The sequence below is a fragment of the Dunckerocampus dactyliophorus genome, chromosome 8 (assembly GCF_027744805.1).
Source record: "Dunckerocampus dactyliophorus isolate RoL2022-P2 chromosome 8, RoL_Ddac_1.1, whole genome shotgun sequence".
NCBI lineage: Eukaryota > Metazoa > Chordata > Actinopteri > Syngnathiformes > Syngnathidae > Dunckerocampus > Dunckerocampus dactyliophorus.
In genome coordinates, this window is record NC_072826.1 from 12,325,517 (window position 1) to 12,347,645 (window position 22,129).

Here is a 22,129-nt window from a genome sequence, read left to right on the forward strand (position 1 = left end):
CAAAAGGCCTGATGCCATCTACGCCCACATCTCAAACCCTGGTGAGGTCTCTTCTTTCTTTCAGGATGGGCCGCCCACAAATATGACGTGGTCCTAAAGGAAAACAGCGAAACGGTGTAGCTGACTTCTAAATCTTCTTTTTGACACAAATGCCAGTATCCACTCCGCCCAGAGGGCATTGCGCCTGTTTTCAAGTCACTACTCAAAACTGGCATTATACCACCTTGCGACAACTACCTAGTTCAAACCCCAATATTCCCGGTCAAGAAAATCAGAACACAGGAACCAAACACATAAAACACACACACAAAATACAAACCAAAGCAACCCATTAAAGTCATTATTGGAAATGGAACGTGTACGTGAAAAACTCCATCAAGTGCAGCTGCAATGTACAAATCGTGATGGCATCAGTGTGCACATTGTGACAAGAGAGTGCAAAGACCCATTCCCCCTGTCTGAGGGGTGGGGGATGGAAAGACGTGCATGACTGCTCACATTGTTCGTTAATGATGAGAAAAATGCTTCATGTTGTGACATGGGAGTGAAAGACACTTTATTAAAGAGCAATGCGGGAGGTGTGGAAAGACCTGACTACCCAGATTCTTCTGTAATGATGATATAAACATCGAAGATGCTTTTCTACAAGCAAAGACTGCAGGAGCAACTAAGGATGTGGCAGGTTGAAGATCAATTTTGTGATGGAACTCTGGGCGGAAAAAATGCCTACTTGCGAGGTATCTCAGAATCAGGGTCAGTGTTTTGCCTGTTAACCTGTGCACCTCTCCTGAGTGTTGTATTCCTTGACATTCACAATCGCCTCATCAATCAGGTCCTGGTACTTGGCCTTCTTGAGGTGGTGGAATATGGCTGGTGTGTCTTCCTTGGGCATTGTTCATTTGACTATAAGGAAGGTCTTTGAACTTCTCGAGAGAAGTATCATGTCTGGTTGGAGCGTGGTTGCCACCACCTTCTGTGGAAACCAGCTTCTTCTTCAATCACACCTGCAACTCCCGGTCAGTCAGTGCTGGATGGACGACAGGTTGTTTGGTGTCTTTGGGAGCCTTGCCCTCTGTCTGGAAGGTCATTCTCTTGGGTGATGGTGCCTGGTGTTTGTTGGCATTGACTCTCTGCAGCTCTGTCGTGTGTTCACCTGTAGCGTCCATCTGCGAATGCCTTTGGACATCCAGTCAAGATGTGGTTTAGGGGGCAGAGACTAGCTCTGCACTGACTGCAGGATGAATCCTCTTCCTCGGCCAAAATCTTCAAATTTTTCTGTTGTAGGCAAGCAGTCAGCTATGGCGCACAGTAGAAAGTGCAACTCACCCTGCTCGGTACCCCAGATCGAGTCCCTCATCCCACTGCATCCACAAACAGGGCAATTGAAATTGTACCTTCTGCCAGTTTGCCCGTGTATGTTCCAGGCAACCTCAGATTCATCCTGTCTGGATGCTTGTCTCAAATAGCCATAAGTGGTCAACCTCCTGAGCAACCTTTATCAGATTTGTTTTTCCTAAATACAGCTAAACATGACAGTCGATTTCTTCTCCATTGTTGTTTTTGTTTGTTACCATGTCTCCTACAAAATGGTGCGTTCAGTGCTGCCTGTTTTTTGCAATTTCACACAACTACAGCGGAAGCAGCATTTTGCTAATACTCTTTTAAATGTATAATATTATTTTTGATAATAATCTTTGGATAATCTTTGAAAAATGTATCAGTCCATAAAATGGCTGTCTCAGCATTTTTTAGGCTCATCTCTGTCATTTTTTGGAAAATTCCAGTCTGTCCTTCCTATTCTTTTTGTTCATTAATAGTTTGCATCTTCTGGTGTTGCCATTGTACTTTTGTTCGAAGTCTTCTATGAACAGTAGATAGTGATACTTTCACTTCTGCCCCCTGCAGCCTGTTGCTGATATCACTAACAGTTGTTTTAGGGTCTTTCTTTGTATCAAAAACAGCTGTCACAATGTTTTTGTCACCAACTGCTGATGTTTTTCTTGGTCTATCTGTTCAACGTCTGTTTCTGAGTACACCAGTGGTTTCTTGTGTGCTTGTACTGGCTATGACCAATGTTTGTGTAATCGTTCTGGCTGATTTTATATATTTTCTCAGATTCACAATTGCTTGTTTTACACCCACAGACAGCTCTCTGCTTTTCATGTTGTATTCACCTTGAAATGTAGTCTGTACATGCAAACCCTATCCCTCCAATCTAAAACTGAGTGTAGAAATTCACTGCTATTTGTTGATTGAATAAGTGATGCAATAAGACACCTGTCAGTTACACGTTTCAATACTTTTGCTCACATAAAAAATGAGTGGGTTCAAACAAAAAGGTGCTATCTTCTAAGTCATGGGTAGGGAACCTATGGCTCGGGAAATCTCGGGACGTCTCAGACATTTCTTAACACAATAAAATTGATTAGAATTCTTCCTTCACTGACATTTTAAAGTACAATTTTACAGGAATCTCAGTGATAAAAATAATGTTCAAAATGGAAAACTATTTTATGCATTTTAATCCATCCATCCATTTTCTACGGCAATGCGGGTGGCCAGAGCCAATGCCAACGGTCCTTCATATATTTTACGGGTCAGACAGCAAAACTTGATTATTGGCTAACGTGGTAGTAAACTTCCCTCCTTGAATCAAACAGTCAGCTCGCTAATTCTGCAGAGCAAACGCTTTTGAGGAAAAAGATGGCGAAAAGAAGAAAGATACGGAGTGCGGTGCAAAACCATGCAGCACCAGAACTCTAATTAATTGAATTATTTGATTTATTATTGGATAGTTTCAGTGTAACAATGTTAATAAAAGGAATAAATACAGAGACTTATTATATTCTAAAATTGTTGGTCTCGCTTAAAAAACGCAGGCATTTAAAGTAAAAAAAAATATTATATCTCTCACGGAAATACATTTTAAAATATGTGGCTTTCATGGCTGTCTTAAAAAAAAAGGTTCCCGACCCCTGTTGTAAGTTGTGCATCCCATCCAGATGTCAATGACTGGAAATAACGGCTGAAATGTTGCTCTCTGGTCTAACATTCATCTTCTGATGTCAAACCAAAAATGTTTTCAATCTACAGCAAAAACAAAGGAATTGGCCTCACTGTTTAATACTTCAGGAGGGCGCAGTATGTGCTAGCAATTAGCATTAGCAATTTTACATGGCGATTTTTAAACCCCTTGAAATATGACAATGAAATTGACAGCTAAGATGCACATTCCCTTTAAACAGCAGATTCATTCTAAACATACTCACAGTCAAACACTTACTTACAATCTTACTCTAAGGCTCAACGAGAGACAGGACTGTCACATTCAACATCTTAGGGAGTAGATAGTAACAAATGTTGTTGGTCTTCTATCAAAACGGATTTCAAATAGCACTACTGAGTGTTGTCACCACTTATAAGAGTATAAATAGAAGACACACCCCGCTGCATAAGAAGTTCAAGTTTAAGACCCGCGACATACTGAAAACGAGTACGTGAATGGCATCCCACCATTTGGTTTAGAGCAGCGATTCTCAACTGGTGGTTCACGACCCAAAAGTGGGTTGCTGAGACCATTTTCCATGGGTCGCTGAGTCCAATAAAATAAAAGTGACCCAGTGTCCATGAATGCACCTCAGGTTTGTGCTGTTTGTTTGCTACACCACCACGACGTATGTGCCACGTTTATGGACGACTTGGTCAATGTTGAGCGGAAGGGGACTTCCGAGATGTTAGATAGCCAGATATCTAATGTCTTTTCATTAAAGGGACTGTTTGCAACTGGCTCAAAATGACAGCGCCAGTCATTAGCGCATATGTGTGTTACATGGGGCACAGTTTACATGCTCGGAGCAGGAAGAGGGCGGGATATAAAGCTCGAGATATTTGAGAAGTTTGCATTCAAAAATTTCCGCAGTTTGAGTCTCTGCTTGTCATTGAAGGGTAATGGTGGATCCCTCAGCCAAACCAGTGGGGAACCACTAGTTTAGAGTACCGAAAATTGTCCTTTATAAGACTTTTAATAAGCCCATTATTTGTCATTTTTAGCAGCACTTTCGAACATATTTGGCATGCATTACTATCTTGTTACACTGCACGTTTGTCAAAATGGTGTTTAAAAAAAGAAAAAACCTTGATGAGGGGAATAACTTCACCTCACATGACCTATTTAAATAGAGAAAACCACCATCTCTTCTCTCCTTACTTGGCGTGTGAGTGTGTACGTGAATGTGTTATTAGGTCACGTCTGCAAATCACGTCTGCACCAAATTTCTTGGGAAAATTAGTTTTCTGTAAAAACTCTGCGGGGAAGGAAAGTAAATTGTGTGCTGGAAGAATGTTGGCCGGTGCAACGTCACGCCTCTTTCCTATTTTGGTGTTACAGCTGAGAAACTTTACTGCCACAACTTCTCAGCCCCTCGAGAAACACAACACTACTCACAGGTGACGACCAGGCAAAGTATGTTTGACACACACACACACACACACACACACACACACACACACACATATATATATTGTCTGCATACCATGGCTGGGAAACCCAAACTGTTTTGTTGATTTTACGTTCTAATATTAACAGGAGTTAATTTATTTTTACACTTGTACAGCAGCAAACGAGCGGTTAATTATATCCATTCCAAGATGAGTGGAGTCACAGTGTTAGGATTCGGAGGTAGCTGGAGTTAGGACCCCAAAGCAGAGAGTGACACTTAGTGGTGAAAAAATACAAAAAGGTGTCCTTCGTAGAGGAAAAAGGTTCATCCAAAAAATATGCAAAAAAACACAGTTCAAACATGAGTCTCGGGCTAAGCCACAAAAAAAGATAACAAAAAGCACCGCTACCAAAGGTAAGCAGGGAGTAATCACCAAAAGGCTAACTCAAAAAACTGCTGGAAAAAAACCCAAGCAGGAGCACAAAAATACTAGCGCTGCTGGAACGACCTAGCAGGGGAGAAAACACTTACAGTAAACCTGACAACAACGAGACCAGATGTAGGTACAAGGATAAATGGCACCGAGAACATGTGAAGGATGAAGGGACGATCTGGTGCTCAATGCTTCCCAGTGCCAAGCTTAAGTAAGGGAATTGGAAACAGGTGTGCACCGGTGGCTCCACCTCAGCCGGCCCAGAAGTGCACTGCAAGACATGACATACAGGTGGCAGCAAAGCGAAAGAGACAGAACATGACACATAGCTCACCTTATTGTGTCATGTTTAATTAACATAACAGAACTAAATCACTAGAATGGAAAAATAGAGTAAAGTTTAAAAAAGGAGGACGCGGGGCCTTTGACTATACTTCAAGTGGCCACTAGAGGGAGTGGTCACAGTTTGGACAGTAGGGGTGAGCCATGCTGTAAATTTGGCAATGGTAATGTTTTAAGCTATTTTGAACATGCATACAGTTACATTGGAATAAGTTCAATATTACAGTTCACAATTCTACATGTTAAAAGAGTAGGACGAAGCAAAGCTTATTTAATCCTACCCCCTCTCTGTTTCACATCAACTGCTAATACATTTGTTCACGTCCTGTATTCCAAATGTGCTCTTTGGCAATTTTGAAGAACATAAAAAAATGATAAGGCAGTATAACAATGTACAATAGGAGTCGCTGTAGATAAGTTACATAACAGTCACAATAAATAATAATAAATATATAATAATTACTGAGGAAAAGGTTAATAGTTGACAGAAACATAGTTTGATGATGAGTGAGTACAGACAATGCTTCAAGAAGTCCTAAGAAATGAAGGGTTAGCAGTAAGTGCAAGAGTAGACTTAGCAATTTTGGGGCCTAAGGCGAACACAGCCGGGGTCTCTCTTCATATGTTTTTTTTTTAACACAAAACAGCAGGAAAGGCAGCCTCAAAGGCCCCTATCACGATACAATCTTGCACTACATGAATATGGGGTGAACTGAATGAGAGAATAAAGTTTCAGATATAAAACCAGTGTCAAAATGCCAGATATTTATTTTTGGACAAAAACAACCCAGACATCATCACAATAGATGTGTGTGTGTGTTTCAGAGAGAAAGAGAGAGACACTGTGTGTACTGTCTGTATTGAGGGCGAAGATGAACAGTTACAATGTAACAAAAGCAATGACTAAACAATATATGCCAACAGTCATAACGATACAGTGCCAGGAGGAAGACATGGAAATGGGGAGAAATCAACAACACAAACCCTCCCTGTTTCGGTCTCTCACAGACATAAACACTTTGCTTTCCATAAACTATTGCTTTCTCCCCATTTCCATGCCTTCCATGGGACAAAAGTCAAATGATGGTTTTGTCATATTTGTACAAATACCTAATGTGGATGCTCATTATATTGTTGAAGTCCATCCATATTGTTATCCATGTTTTTCATTGCATAAAGGTCAAAAAAGAAAGTCCTACTTGTTGCTGTAACTTCTCACTGGACTTCACACCTGAGGTGTCGCAGCACCAAACGCAGCATCAGGTAGCGGACTGGAACTTGGCTCACAGTCCGCGATAGTTAGCGCCGCCTTGTGTACATTTTTTCCACCGACACCATAAAGAATATTGAGACCTTCGACAATGAGGCAATATATTTTTAGGCGTCCTCTCGCTGTTTCCTCTTCTCAAACCCGCTCTGGTGAATTCGCTTCATTTTAAGTAGCTTCACACTTAGCTTCTCACAAAGGCGCATTACCGCCGTCTCATGGAACAGTCCATTATAGTGTGTCTGTGGGGGGAAGATAATATACATTTAGCTTTCAGATGGCTTTCTTTTTTCTTCTGTTATTTGTTTAGTATGCTAACATAGTCATACATGAATATATATGGCTGCTGCTGGCAGTGGTGGCCCTGGCCCGTGCTGGTTGGGGTGGGGGCAGCTGGTTGGGGGCCTAAGGCAATTGCCTACTTTGCCTTAATGGTAGGTCCACCCTGGACATAGCATTGTATGTACACAGTGCTTCCAGACTCTTCTTCATTGTGCTTTGTAAACATGAACTGCTTGTACTGTTTCTTCAAATGGCTCATTTTAGGACATTGTTTGAGGAGTTTACTCCGTTCCATGATTTGATTCCACATACTGATATGCTGAAGGTTTTTAGCGTTGTTCTCGTGTATTTGTATATATCCAGCATTATGGATTATCCCAACTGACATTTTTTGTAGCACAGTTAGTGAGTGAAGTGTACTTTTATAGTTATTTCCCCATGTCGCCACGCAACAAGTTAGATATGGTAAAACCACAAAACCAGAGAAGAATTTTGGTGTAAATCCCATAACAACACAGGCACAGTACTGCCAATACCCATGCTGATACCGCTTTTTACTTGAAGTAAAGAAAGGTAATTTCATGATTTCATTATTGTGACTTAAATTGTTGCTCATGATTGAGATCAGAATAAAACAACAAACATTTTAGCCAAACAAACAAAACTAATTATTTTTTAGCAATACCAATAATAACAAAATAATTCAATTATTTCCATCTATGTATACAATTGTTTGACCAAAACGAAATCAAAATTTTAAAATGATTGAACAAAAACAAAAACTACCATGAGCTCATTCAAATTCTACAGCTTTTTGCCCCAAAAGCTCTGAAAATATCGATGCAATACTGATACAACGGTTGGTATCGATGCTAGTCCTTCAGCACCTTGCAGAGTGCATGTCCTCCAGTTCAACACAACAGTAACATGAAGCGGACTGAGTGTTTATATCTTCATGTTTCTTGGTTGGTCTACAAGTCTGTGCTGGGGCTGGGAACCTCTTCTACAGCTTGACCTTGAACTGCTAAGCCAGTACACTATAGGGGCGTTCTCCCTTTTAAAAAAAAACCCACGAGTACATGACATTCCTGTTCCAAGGATAAGAGCTTTGGGAACTTGTCGGTCAGAATGAACTTTTTGTGTTCTTTGTCAAAGCACCCTTCCTCTTCCTGTTTGTCCAATCTTTTATCAACTACTGTACATTCATGACTTACTATCTTGTGATGGTTACTCCCCTGCTGTGTTATCTTGGTAGTAATTTGGTCCACAACAGCAAGAATTGAGGCATCTCGCTCATAAATGCAAACAGCCCAGAATATTTCAACGCACAGGATGCAGCCTTGAAGCCCCCAGCAGGCTGCTGTGATGGAAAAATAAGTTTATTCTGCCCTCTGGTGGTCACGAAGAGGAATGGACAAGCACAAAAATGTTAGCCTGTAAGTACCGTTTTAATCACTGTACTTAATTTAAATGTGGTTACAGTATGTACAAAACGCAATATGTTATGTTTTAAAGAGTATGTATTTGTTATTACATGCAAAAATAAAGTGGGCTCGTCCGGGATTTGAACCCGGGACCTCTCGCACCCTAAGCGAGAATCATACCCCTAGACCAACGAGCCTCTGATGAAATCGACGAAACCAAATATCCATATCTTTTCTACTAATACCAAATAACGTAAATAAATATACTTATAATAAAATAAACGGCAGTAATAGTACTAATAGTAGTAGAAAAAGTTGCGAAAGAGTGTGGCAGCTGCGTCATTGTTGACGTGAACATCTCCCTAGCGTCACCGTTTTTATGACGCCAATACTTGGCTCCAACGAAGCAGCTGACCAATCACCCACCCTTAAAAGTGGTGAGCTGTATCACTCTGCTGTACTGTTTTTGTTCAAGACAGTCAGGGCCTGTCATCGTGGGGTTTTTTTTTGGTTAAAATGACATCCATATTTAACTTGGTAGTATACATCAAGTGTATTTTAGTTGGGTAGGGACAGTAGATTCCAGGAAGAACAGCTGCATATGCCACAGCCGCAATTTTTCAAAAGCATTTTTCAAAACTAGTTAATCTAACTTCAGTTATGTCAAAGGAAAAAAGAATACATTCTTAGTTCCTATGTTGAGTGAGCATGTGAGTATAAAACATTTCAATAAAAAAACAAAAACGGTATGCAAAGAAGACACATTTTTTATTATCAAGACAAAAGCGAATAAATTACAAAAGCTCAACATGAAAGCCAGTTGAAGACAGCAAAGTTAACGTTAGTCTTAGTCGTTAGACCATCTACCAAAAATAAAATTCAGTGTCATTCTGTGGTGATGCTTGCTGGGTGATGATGAGGATAATGATGGCGGAATGACGATCATTCGTTGGTGTCCATGTCGACTGTGGGCAGACACACGAAAATGACAGGGTGGAGCGCAGCAGAGGTTTTCAGGAGGCATTTATTTAAAAACAAAAAAAACACAAAAAATGGCTCAGTGCAGGCAGCCAAAGCAGGAAGGGTTGGCACATATCTCACAGGGGTCTGAAGACATGAGGACATTCACTGGAAATGAAAAAAGATAAATGTCATCATGATAATGTTCCACATAATCAATTCTGCAAAACCTGAGTACCTCAAAACTGAGCATTATTATATTTGTAATAGCATTTTTTATTAGATTCTACAGGCAATGCCCTTCCACATACTCTACTGAACACAGAAAACTAGCGTGCGAGTACTGCATTTTTCCAGGTGGTGTGTGGCTTCTCTGTCACACAAAGATCTGTGCCTTTCACACAGAACCCAGCAAAACAGGATATCACACAGCGATCAAGATAATCAGATGCAACAAAAACACTCGCTGAGTAGTGACAATTGCTTTTAACACATTGAATTGAGTGTCAGGTGTGAAACTTTACGGGATTCCCACTGCTGGAGTCTGATACAACATAAATTGCCAGGTCGACATCAGAAAAAAGTGTAAAAATGCCAGCTTTTACAAGCTGTGTGAAAGTGGCGTACCTAATGTTGTGGCTTGTGAGTGTACTGTATATTGTGTTTACACTTTGACATCTCTTTGACTCATATTTCATTACCTAGCCTGGAGAACACCATGGCGGCCCCTTGGCCTAGGCACACGGGGTGGAAGACCTGCGGCAGGACGGGGTTGTCACACACGGCCGCCGCACTGGTCTGGGCGAGGTGAGGGCTGGCGTGCTGGTCGACATCCATCAGCGCCTTCAGCTGCTTCACTGCTTGCAAGGGGAAGCTCCTGTCTCCATCCTGGCCGGGAGGACAAGAAGAAGAAGACGAGTGTTGAGAGGGAGGATAGAATGGTCGAAAAACATGTTAACACAGAGGACGGACAAAGCTTCAATGTGAGGACTGCACGTCTTGTTTGGAGCTCCACTGGAATGTCAATTTGACTTAAGTATCACTTCAGTTGTGACGAAAGGAAGTAAAGCCTGCCACGGCGCAAACATTGCTTGAGCATATTTGTTTTCTATTTCACACCGACCTTTGGACCCTGAACATCAACACCCACATTTCTTCATATTACCACAGTGTCACTCTTTGTAGTGGGCACAACTTAAGGTGCACCTGCACAATGGAAAGAGATCCAGTGCAAGAACTGCATCAAATGATAGGCTGTAGATTGCATACTCATATTATATATATTCCTCAATTTTGGTGAAATAAAAACAGGATGAAGCTATCATTGTACCAGAAAAAAGTAGACATTTAGTGCTGATAAAGTTATAGAAATAGTAATATTTCAGGGGAATAAAAAAGTTGGTATTATTATTTTATTTTACAAGATTAAAATGGTAATATTAGAAACTTTAAAAGCCGTGATTATGAAAACAAAGTAAAAATATTATGAGAACAAAGTTATATTACAATAATTTTTTTTAAATTTTGCAAGAATAATCTAGAAAACTTATGACAGAAAAATAGCAATATAAAAAAAGGCATTATTCTGACAATCAAGTTGAAATATTCCAATAATAAAAGTATGGACTTTACCAGAAAAAAAACTACAAATTTTGCAACATTAAAACTACAATATTATGAGAAAAAAAAACGTACTTATGAGAGTAGAAATGTAGAAATCACTTAAATAGATCATTTATTATTTATTCATTTAAAATAAATGGTTTCACACATCAAAAGCGCACATTTTACAAGAATAAAATATGAATATTTCAAGAAAACAAGTAGAGAATAAAGCAGATATTATGAGATCAATGTTGTTATTTTACAAAAAAAAAAAAGGTTCATGATAATCGAAGAGAAATTCAATGACACTAAAACTCTAATGTGTAAAAAGTCATCATTTTGCACTGACACTACTCTCTCGCATGGGATGTCTTTCAATTATGGAGTGTACCTAATGTTGTGTCCTGAGAGTTACGAGAGGTCGCACTCACCTTGACCTGAACACCCAGGCTTCTTCCGCACGCACACAGCAGCAACACAAACGCCAGGACACTTTTCATGGTGAGGCGACGATGCTTGTAGCGCTTGCAGGGCTGCTCTGATGCTTATATAGGGTGAGCCTTGAAGGACGAGTAACTCCTGATTTATGAGCAGGTGGACCACAGGAGTGAAGGTGTGTGCATGGCTCTTCAGATCCTCTATTTTTATTTGTTTAAAATGTAAAACTAATGTCTTTATGGCGTCTCTGTGTGTGTTTTCTCCATCAATGGGATGTCGCACTGTTGACTTTTGCTCCCTAACTAATGCAGCAGAGTGGACCTTATAAATGTCACCGCTCACAGATATTCGTCACAACCAAGCCAGATTGGGGAAGTGAACCATGTAGGTCATTTATTTTACTTCCACATGAAAATGAAGAAACACATTTATAGCAGATTTAAGATTTATACACTTGAGAAGCAGACCAGCATTGAGATAACGCTTACGAGGGATGTAAATCTCTTTGTGACAGACGTTTCGACTCGAATCTAGATACAGTGTTCCCTCGCTTCACCGCGGTTCACCTTTTGCGGACTTTTTTGCTGTTTTTTTAAATGAAATTGTAGTGCTTTTTCTTTTTTATAGCGTATGAACGCTGTTACAAGGCGAGCCTGGCTCTTTAAGAAGAATTACATTGTGGGAAGTTGAGTGTTGTAGTTCCGTGCTTAGCAGAGGTTCTCTCTCTCTTTTCTCTCTCTTCTGTCTGCACCGTCCATTATCTTCTGCGCCCTGATTGGCTGTAGATCATTGTCAATCTCCGTGCCGCCCTGTCGTGTCTCCTGCTGAGTCATGGACTTCTGGACATGCTGAAGGAAGGTAGACATTACGGAATAAATGAATCTTTGGCTCACGGAGGATGATGAGGAGGAGGAAAATACGACGACGGGAGCAATTTGCTTTAACAAGGAAACAAAAACGGCGCCTGGACAAAGACGCACCGTCAGAGGAGTGAAATACGTGTGAGTCACTTAAGAATTTCTTGTGTCCAACCTAGTAGTCCAACCTAGTGCAAAGCCCCTTAAATAATGATACATCTCTTCCAAGCACAGATGAGTACATAGAAGTATTTGTCACATGGGTGTTAGCTTGGAAAAGTAAACGATCCCATACTCAAAATATCATAACAATAGTAACTCCAGGTAGGTAACAAAGGTGCAACATTTGAAAGTGAACAAGTTACAAAGCAAGAAAGTTACCATACTCGCCTCCGTTGGTCCGGCTGCTCAAGTTTTTGCGCCCTTCTCGCATCGGTTTATCGTTCACAAACCCTAATGTTTACATACCAGAAGGCCAGATGTACAAAGAATATCAGGCATGAAAAATGAAAAAAAAAACTGTAAAAGAATAAAGTCATAGATAATAATAGTCATATAATCATATATAATAAATATATATAATCATAATTTGTAAAGCCGAAATATTACCGAGTGAACTCAAAATTTTGAGAAGAATGAAAATGCAAGCTTGAATAGGAATAAAACTGAAATACCACAAAAAAAGGTTGAAATTTTCCGCTGAAAAAGAAAAAAAAATGATGAGAAAAAGTTTGAAACTGTAAGCCAAAAAAAAAAATGTAATGACAAAAAAGTCAGAATTTTACAGGAATTATTTTCTTTTTTTTAATTAAAGATTTTATGACAGTGAAGTTGGACTAATTAACGAGAGTTAAGTGATTTTACGAAAATAAAATGAGGATAAAGTTAGCATTCTACGGGGAAAAGAGGCAAAATTTTATGAGGGATAAAAGTCAGAATTATGGGAAAAAAATTTCACAGGATAAAATTGTAATTTTAAAAACCAAAAATGAATGAAAAAATAAAAACAAAGCTGTAATTTCAAGAATAGAAAATATGAATATGCAAAATTGAAGTTGTAGTCATGAGACATTAGCAATGTAATTATGAGAATAAGGTTTCACAAGATAAAGCTGTAATTTGGCATCCATTCATCTTCCGGCTTGCGGGGTACACCCTGGACTGGTCTCCAGCCAACTGCAGAAAGTTGTACACTTGATTTTGAAAATATAATGAAAATAAAGCAGCAATTTCAAGGGTACAAAATATTAATATTGAGAAACTAAATATATTATTATGAGAATATAGTGATGTAATTATGAGAATAAGGTTTTAAAGGAAAAGGCTGAATTACAATGAATAACATAATAATAATAGTATTAATTTTAGGGGTAGAAAAGGTACAAAACATTGAAGTCATAATTTTACGAGGATAAAATCGTTTGAGAAAAGTGGTATCACAAGAATAAATTAGAACTAATAAAACAAATTCGTACTTTTAAGAGAATAAAGTTGCAATATTACGATCATAAACGTATTCATGCGTGACAACGTGCATTTAGTCTCGCTGCCGTCTCAGTAGTGCAAAATCCTTTTGATCGGAAACGACTGTAATTGCCGTCTATGACTGTTTCGCTGTAATAGGATGAAGCCAAGGTTGTTTTTTTTTAATCGCTATTATTAGTATAGAATGCTCCCCAGCGGTTGTGATGCTCTGTAATTATCTGCGCTCCATTTGTGATTCATCGTTCATGATATTCATCCCTGTGCCTCCAATCAAACTGGCTGACTGCAGGCAACAACAAAGAAATGGTTCAGGGAAAAATAAAAAAAAAAAGTCATTTCCATGTATTGTACAATAGGAAAAAAAAAAGAAAAAATGCTTTTAATTTCCATTTCAATTAAAAACAAGGGAACTGTGAGGAAAATACCCAATGCAAAGTATTACTGGAGATCAAGAAACAAAGTGATTAAATATTAAATGGACCAAATTACGAGGTTCACACTGAAATTATGGCTTGACGTAGTAAAAAAAAAAAAAACATCAAATGCAAGAAGGGGCCAAACTAGCGTATGCTAGCAGTTATGATTCAAATGATATTAAAAGCATATCAAGAAACTGGAATAAGAATTACATCTGATAACACTGATATCTAATAGACACCTCAACTACGTACTTAAAGGAAAAATGGAAATCAGAATTTCAAATCCAAATCACAGATGAAGAATGGCTAAACATGTTGAAAATGCATCATACATCCACCAGCTCGGACACCTGGAGGGAGTTCTCTTGGAAGAATCTAGTACAGGTTTTTGTCACACTGAAGGTCAAACGCAAACAAATACATAGAACGATGCCATGTTGGACAGAATGCGGAGTATTAAATGCAGATCATTCACATGTTTTTTGGGAAAATGTTCTAGAATGTCCATCCATCCATCCATTTTCCATACCGCTTCTCCTCATTAGTTCTATAATGTGCTAATGGAAATGCAGTACTCGGATATAAGATCCCGATGTCTTGCACAGTTATGTATCTGGGAAACTATGTGAAAAGAATGTACAATTGAAGGACAGGTATTTATCAAAGATTCTACTCGGAGAAGGCAAAAAAAGCAAAAATGAGGAAGTGGGGAAAGGATGATGCCCCTACACTGAAACAAAAGGGAAACAGCGGGTCTTTCAATTGACAAAAGTCAAGTTAGTAAATGCAAAACAATTAATTTATATTCTGAGTGTGAACATGATATAGATAATATATATAACATACAGTATAATATAGATAATATATATAGATAGAGGAAAACATCCCATTTCACACCGGTGAACATCCAGGGAGCGGACATAGAGTTGGTAGACAGCTACAAATTCCTGGGTGTTCACCTTAACAACAAACTGGACTGGTCCGTCAACACCCACGCCCTCTACAAGAAGGGCCAGAGTCGCCTCCACCTGCTGAGGAGACTGAGGTCCTTCGGTGTGTGCAGGACTCTTTTACGGACCTTTTATGACTCTGTGGTGGCCTCAGCCATCTTCTATGCTGTGGGCTGCTGGAGAGGGGGCAGCACGGACAGGGACAGGAGCAGGATCAATAGGCTGATCAGGAGAGTGAGCTCTGTCCTGGACGGTCCTCTGGACTCCGTGGAGGAAGTGGGGGAGAGAAGGATGTTGGCTAAGCTGACATCCATCATGGACAACACCTCTCACTCGCTACATGACACTGTGGGTTCCCTTAGCAGCTCCTTCAGCAGCAGATTGTTACACCCACGGTGTAAGAAGGAGAGGTTCCGCAGGTCCTTCATACCGACCGCTGTCAGGCTCTACAACACCTGCACCACCTGAACCATGTTGTAGCCACTATGTCACTATGTATTCTTTACTTGCGTATCTTGCTTGCTGCTGTAACAGGTGAATTTCCCTGCTGTGGGATAAATAAAGTACAATTCAATACAATGCAATACAATAATGTTGAACATGCTAATTTCTTTCATGGAGACTGAAATTGATCAAATAAAAAAAAAAAGTCAATGTAATAGAGTTTAGTTTTTGTCAATGCAATTATTTTTGAGTTTTGTAAAATAACTGCAATGTGCTTAAATGTTCATATATATATATATTTTTACTACTACTATTAATAATCATCACAACAGTGATGATTTATTAGTTCATATATTTCGAAAACCTGTGATAGAGTGAAGCTGTGAAATTTGAAGCACAAAGTGGCGTCCTGCTCGTGACCATAATTAGTATGGTAACGTAGTAAAGTATCAAAGTACAATTCAAATGTACATAAACAACTTACAAATAGACAGAAAAAAGAGAAAACATGTTCTGTTCATTCGTGTGTGAGAAGGAGCTAAGTTCAAGAGAGTGCAAACATTCCCTCCGAACGTCTTTGTTCCTTCCCGCTCGTTCTTTCAGTCTATTGATGCTGTGTGTTTGATGTAAGAAACGTGAACTTGACACACAAACGTGACTTGCAATGCACACATTTTATTCAAAACAATAAAACAGTTGGAAAAAAAAAGACATTTTAAATAGATACACAAAGACTGGTCAGATAGAAATGTAACAAAAAACAATAGTGAAAATTCCAAATATAAAACCAATGACGAAAAGGCGGCAAATGCTTTAAAAGTAACAGTTTGCGCTTACAAACTTTATGTTCTCCTTTTGGCAAATTTGCTTTCAAAGCAACAGGAAATGGAAAAAAAGGGTAGAATGAAATTGAGCTCAAAACAATAATAAAAAGTAAGGATGCTTGCTGTGATAGCTTAGCAGCCGGTGCAGGCGGCAAAGGCGCAGATCTCACAGACGTCCAGAGGCACCATGGCTGCAAAGAAGATGCGCAATTAGCTCCCATGCACAATAATAATAATAGCAATAATAATAATAACAACACATTGGATTTCTATACGGTAGCGCTTGTCAGGCACTCAAAAGAGCCGACCAACAAGTAACTCATTTAAAGAAGAGTCAAGATGTCCAACCTAGTCTGGCGAGCGATGCTGATGCTCCCCTTTGTTTGCACAGGGGCAGGAGCTCCTGTGGGAGCATGGGGTCCGCGCACATGGAAGAGGAGCTGGTCCTGAAGCGGGGGTTCTGCTGCACTGTGCTGCTGCTCTCGAACATCTCCTGCAGCCTTTTGACGGCCTCCAGGGAGAAGGACAAGCCGTTCTCCTATAAGGAAACAGAAAGAGCTCAGAGATCCTGCTACTATCTTCTATTACCGGCGAAACAGCAACACAGCCACAATCCGTGTCACATGCGCTTACCTGGACCTGCACGGCCTCGGAGCTCCAGCCCAGAACCAGAACCAGGAGAGCGATGGTGGCAAGTGTGGTCTTCATGGTGAATTTGAAGCTTTGCGTCATCTGCTTTCCCCTGCAGGTGCGAACCTCCTTTTGAGGTCCCACCTCGGCCCCCCTGGCGTGGTCATGTGACCAGAGGTGCCGCAAATGGGAGCAAAGTTTTCTCACGGGTTAATGAGTAGTGATGTTGTTTTACAGGCTCGTAAAAGGAGAATTCATAAATCCTGCTGTGACCTCATCACACCGTCTGATTTTATGGGTTCAAGCTAACTCGCACATCATCTGGGGGTGTTAAACTGTCGCCATGTGGGCAACGTTTGTTCCTGCGGCATACTCCACACTTGTTGGAAACTCCCCTTGGGCAAATAGATGAGAGGCATCAACGCACGTATCATACGTCTAAACTTTTACTACATCATCAGGACATGGACGTATTTGTTGACCATTGTCATCACAGGGTCATAATACAGATTTACAGTATACTACAAAGTCGTACAAGTGCCACACTGATGGACCACAAAAGAATACTACAAGAATAAAGTGGTAATATTAGAAAAAAAGCTGCAATTTTACAAAGAATAAAGTATATTACAAGAATATATATTTTTTTTACTTTAAAAGACATTGTAGCAAAAATATATTTCATATTTGTCAAGATAAAAGCGTAATCTCATAATTTTTATGACAATCTTGAGAGAGAATGAAATCGATCATCAAATAAAAACAAAGAGTAAGTCGACGAGAATGGTGTCACCTAAAAAAACTACAAAACCTTACAAAATTGGGTGTAATTAATTAATTGATTCATGTAATTAATAAATCTATGTAATTAATTAATTACAGGTAACATTAGGATTAAAAATAAGTTAGATTTTTTACAGAAAAAAGCAGTCTTACAACAATAACGTTTACAAGGAATGACGTAATCTTACAAAAATCTTATATATATTTTTTTTAATTATGCTTGCATGTTGCAGAAAAAAGTCATAATCTTACATAATGTCATATACACTCCTGATCACATGACTAACACATGAACATTATGGGCTCCAGACATTTAAGACACTTTATGCAACATACTGGCCTGCAACGGTAGCCACCAGCTAATCACTCATGACTAACAACAATAAAGAATGAAGGAGTTGGCTTCCCGTTACAGTCATAATGACAAACAGATAAAGATGATTCCACAATGAATATGACTGTCTGACTGGACCTTGTCACTGATAAAAAAAGGGCAATTTTTGCAGGATGTGCCATGCCTGCAGATGTGAGCGTGGTGTAAGCCAGTAGAGATAACTTACTGTATAGAGCTTCCTGCTTATAAGAACTCTACCTACTAACTAGACATGTTGAAGTAAGTGTTTTAAACGGTGTGACAATAAAACAAGTCCACAGAGATAAAAACTAAGCAAAAAACACCATAACCTCTTTCACATTCTATAAATTATCTGGAATTTTCCTGGCTCGCTGTTCGGTGTGAACAGCACGGACACAGAATTGGGTCGGTGGGATGGGGAATAGTGTGAAGCCAAACAGCAATGTCCCACTTTACTGGGTTTGGTGTGAAAGACACAGGCAAATAATATATAAGATACTGTTGAACTCATGTCGTGCTGCAGAATTTCTGTGTGAAAGTGGCTCCTAATATGCATGCCAGGCCCCTTTTCCACGCTCTGGACAAGTCAGCTTTTTCCCACCATTACTGAGTTGCTGTAATATACTGTATGAATGGAACTCACACTCATATTTCATAATCACACAAAAATAAAGTCAAAATGTTGTACAGAAATTAAATGATTAGCTTTCAAGTAAATAAGAGTCCACATTTTTGGTGTGTGCGTCCTGTGTGTGTCCTGGGAAAAGGCAGCGGTTTCAACAGGAAAGACTGATGATAAACACAAACATGGCGTCCGGGAGGCAAGTCAATCATCGGCCCAAGTGTGAAAAGAATACATACGATTATTGATTTCACCTCCTCTCGCTTATTGTCAAGTGGCTTTGCAAACGCTTCCGATAAAAACTTTCAAGGCAATTTTTCCCGACACTGTAAAGCCTGTAAACCCGCACTGCTCTTTTTAGCCACTGGGGGGACTGCAGCAATAAGGGACAATAACATAGAAAGTAAACCTGGATATACTGAAGTGGTCAGTGTGCAGTTTGTATAGCAGGATAGATTCATCACACAGCCACGACTGTCCAAATAAATGGCAGCACAAGTGACTCCACCTCAGAGTGAGTTCAAAGTCCAAATTGTGTTGTTGTTGTTCACCTTCAGCTTCCTCAGTAAGGCATTCCACCTTGGAGGTGTGTCTGGGCTCTTTATCATCTTGGAAAACTGCCATGCAGCCCAGTTTCCCAGAAGACGGCATCCGTTAGAGTATATTTTAGACTTCATTCTTTCCTCAGTGAACCACGGGTCCCCAGTGCCGGCCACACTCGTGCAACCCCAGACTGTGAGGCAATGACCACAATGGACTCTCGAAGACACTTAAAGACGGACATTATGCCAAATGACTGCATGCGAAGGTGCATACAAATGAGAGATTATAAAAAGCCACATACTGTATGTCAGGAATGCTGACATCTTAACTGACGCTGACTTTTATTTTACAGTCCAAGCTGTAAACTCGACATTTTAGGTCATGGTCATTAAGAAATAATTTGCTGTTCTCACGAGTCCTTGCAAATGAAACTTCATCAGCACAGCCTGTTCATTCCACAGGCAGGCAGGTATTCCATCACATTATCATTCAGGCTAAGCAACCATATGGAGTCATTTGTTTCTTCACAGCTTCACCATCATGTCGACGCTACGCTGGCACGGCATCTCTGTTGTTGCTGTGGCAACCCTGGATCACCTACTTTTTGACGTCACTATTCGGGAGTGGACCAGCCAGGACACCTTTTGGATTGTGTTAGCGTCTGTGCCAATGTTAACGTGCTGGCACACTAATAATCTTTAAAACATGATGTCATTCAATGCCATTGGTTCTTGTTAACTTCTTTTTACACTCATATGACTTAAGAATGCAACTTATTCCATATTCTATTTCAGTAGAAATGATCTTTGTATCGTGGGGACGATGCACTGCTGACCTCGACTCAAGATGTTGGGGACAGGCGGAAGGAATACTTCCTCAATCCTACCGACACGTCTTTCGATGAGGAAGCAGTGCCTAAGGAATCAACGGTGTTCTCTCCTATCATTCTAAACAGTTCTTTTTTACAGACCAGATTTGGCTGGTTTTTCACACCTCTCCTATCTTTGGAGTTGAGATTGCTGAGGTGGTCTAAAAGCTCCTTGGTGGTAGGGCTCCAGGGGTGAATGAGTTCCACCTGGAGTTCCTTAAGGGTGTGGATGCTGTGGAGCTTTCTTGGTTGGCACGAATCTGTAGCACTGTGTGGTAATCGGGGAGGGGCTTCTGGATTGGCAGGCTGGGGTGGTGGTCTCCCTTTTCAAGAAGGGGGACCGGAGGGTGTGTTCCAACCATCGTGGGACCACACTCCTCATCATTCCTGGTAAGGTCTCTTCAGGGGTTCTGGAGAGGAGGGTCTGCCAAATAGTTGAACTAGAATTCAGGAGAAGCAGTGTGGTTTTTGTACTCGTGGAACTGTGAACAGACTTTACACTCTCAGCAGGATCTTTGAGGGTGCATGGGAGTTTGGCCAACCAGTCTACATGTGTTTTCTGGACTTGGAGGGCCATTGTCCCTCGAGGAATCCTGTGGGGAGCACTCCAGAAGTATGTGGTCCCAGACCGCCTACGTAGGGCAGTTTGCTCCCTGTATGACCGGTGTCAGAGCTTGGTCCACATTAAGTAATAAGTTAAGCAATAAATCTGACTTGTTTCCACTGAGGGGTGGACTCTGCCAGGGCTGCCCTCTGTCACCAATTCTGTTCCTTACCTTTCTGGACAGAATTTCTATGCACAGCCAGGGCATTGAGGGGATCTGGTCTGGTGACTGCAGGACTGCATCTCTGCTTTTTGCAGATGATGTGGTCTTGCTGGCTTCATCGAGCTGTGATCTTCAGCTCTCAGTGGATCGATTCGTAGACAAGTGTCAAGTGGTTGAGAATCTGCAACTCCAAGTCCAAGTCAATGGTTCTTGGAAGAGGGTGCAGTGCCATCTCCTGGTCTGAGATAAGATTCTGCAACAGGTGGATTGCTGTGGCGTCTGCAATGATGCAGACTCTGTATTGGTCCATCGTTAAGAAGGAGCTGAGCCAAGAGACCAAGCTCTCAATTTACTGGTCAAGCTACATTCCAACACCTACCTGTGGTCATGAGTCAAGACTGCCTGTACAAGCGGCCGAAATTAGTTTTCTCGGTAGGGTGACAGGACTCTCTGTTTGAGATAAAGTGTGAAGCACTGTCATCCGGGAGAAACTCAGATTAGAACCGCTGCTCCTCCGCATTGCGAGGAGCCAGATGAGCTGGCTCGGGCACGCCTCCCTGGGGAGGTGTTCACATCCGACCAATAGTAGGCCTCAAGGAAGATCCACGCTGGAGAGACTACAGTAAATCTCTCAACTGGCCTGGGAACACCTCAGGATCTACTGGGAAGAGCTGAACAAAGCAGCCTGCAGGTAAATGGGAAGCTTGGTCTTCTTGTATTAGGCTGCTGCCCATGCGACCCGACCTCGGATAAGCGGAAAAAGGATAGATGTTCTTTCTCAAAAATACTGGAGCTCTCTCAAACAGATGGTGTTGATGACTGTAGTCGCTAAAGTGCTGCCCGGGGCCTGTCCAAAGTGCTGCCAGGGGGACATTTGGGTGCCTATTATTTCTTTTATTTGGCCCTCGACGCATTAAAAATACAATGAAACAAGGAAAGTACAAAAAACAACAGCAAAAATGGAAAAAAAAGAGCAAAAAGGCAGTTGCCTTAAAATATAAAGAAGAAAGGAATTCTAAAGCTCTTACAATGAATGTTCAATAAACAAAGACAAGGATGGTCTCTGCAGTCTGCAGCTGCAATTCCTCTCACTGAGAATACATTTACAGCTTTTAATTATCAGTGGGGTCAAAAGTCATTCTAGTGTGCTCATAGCTTATTAGCTGTATTTTAAACCAAGACGGTAGTGAGAAGAAAACACAACACACTTACATAATTCTGCCACAATTGGAAAGAAAAAAGTGCACATTTAGGGCACTGGGGTTACATCATAAATGCTGCAATAAGGTGAAAATAAATTTACATTAGGTACACCTGTAGATCTACAATATTGCAGTCATGAGATAATTCAACCTACAACAACAACAATAATAAACATTGCAGCAATTCCAA

The 22,129-nt window shown here is 40.5% G+C and overlaps 1 protein-coding gene and 1 non-coding gene across 2 annotated transcripts; both read right to left on the minus strand.

Annotated features, from left to right (window-relative positions):
• Positions 1-8,312: 8,312 nt before the first annotated feature.
• trnap-agg (transfer RNA proline (anticodon AGG)) lies at positions 8,313-8,384 on the minus strand. Its single transcript has one exon. It is a non-coding gene; the product is annotated as a tRNA-Pro (tRNA).
• Positions 8,385-9,179: 795 nt separating this feature from the next.
• Positions 9,180-12,528, minus strand: LOC129185873 (guanylin-like). The gene is made up of 3 exons (XM_054783457.1): positions 11,184-12,528; positions 9,849-10,035; positions 9,180-9,315 (listed from the first exon to the last, which is right to left on the minus strand). The coding sequence occupies exons 1-3, from the start codon at positions 11,250-11,252 to the stop codon at positions 9,245-9,247; spliced, it is 327 nt and encodes a 108-aa protein (XP_054639432.1). The 5' UTR covers positions 11,253-12,528; the 3' UTR covers positions 9,180-9,244.
• Positions 12,529-22,129: the final 9,601 nt, after the last annotated feature.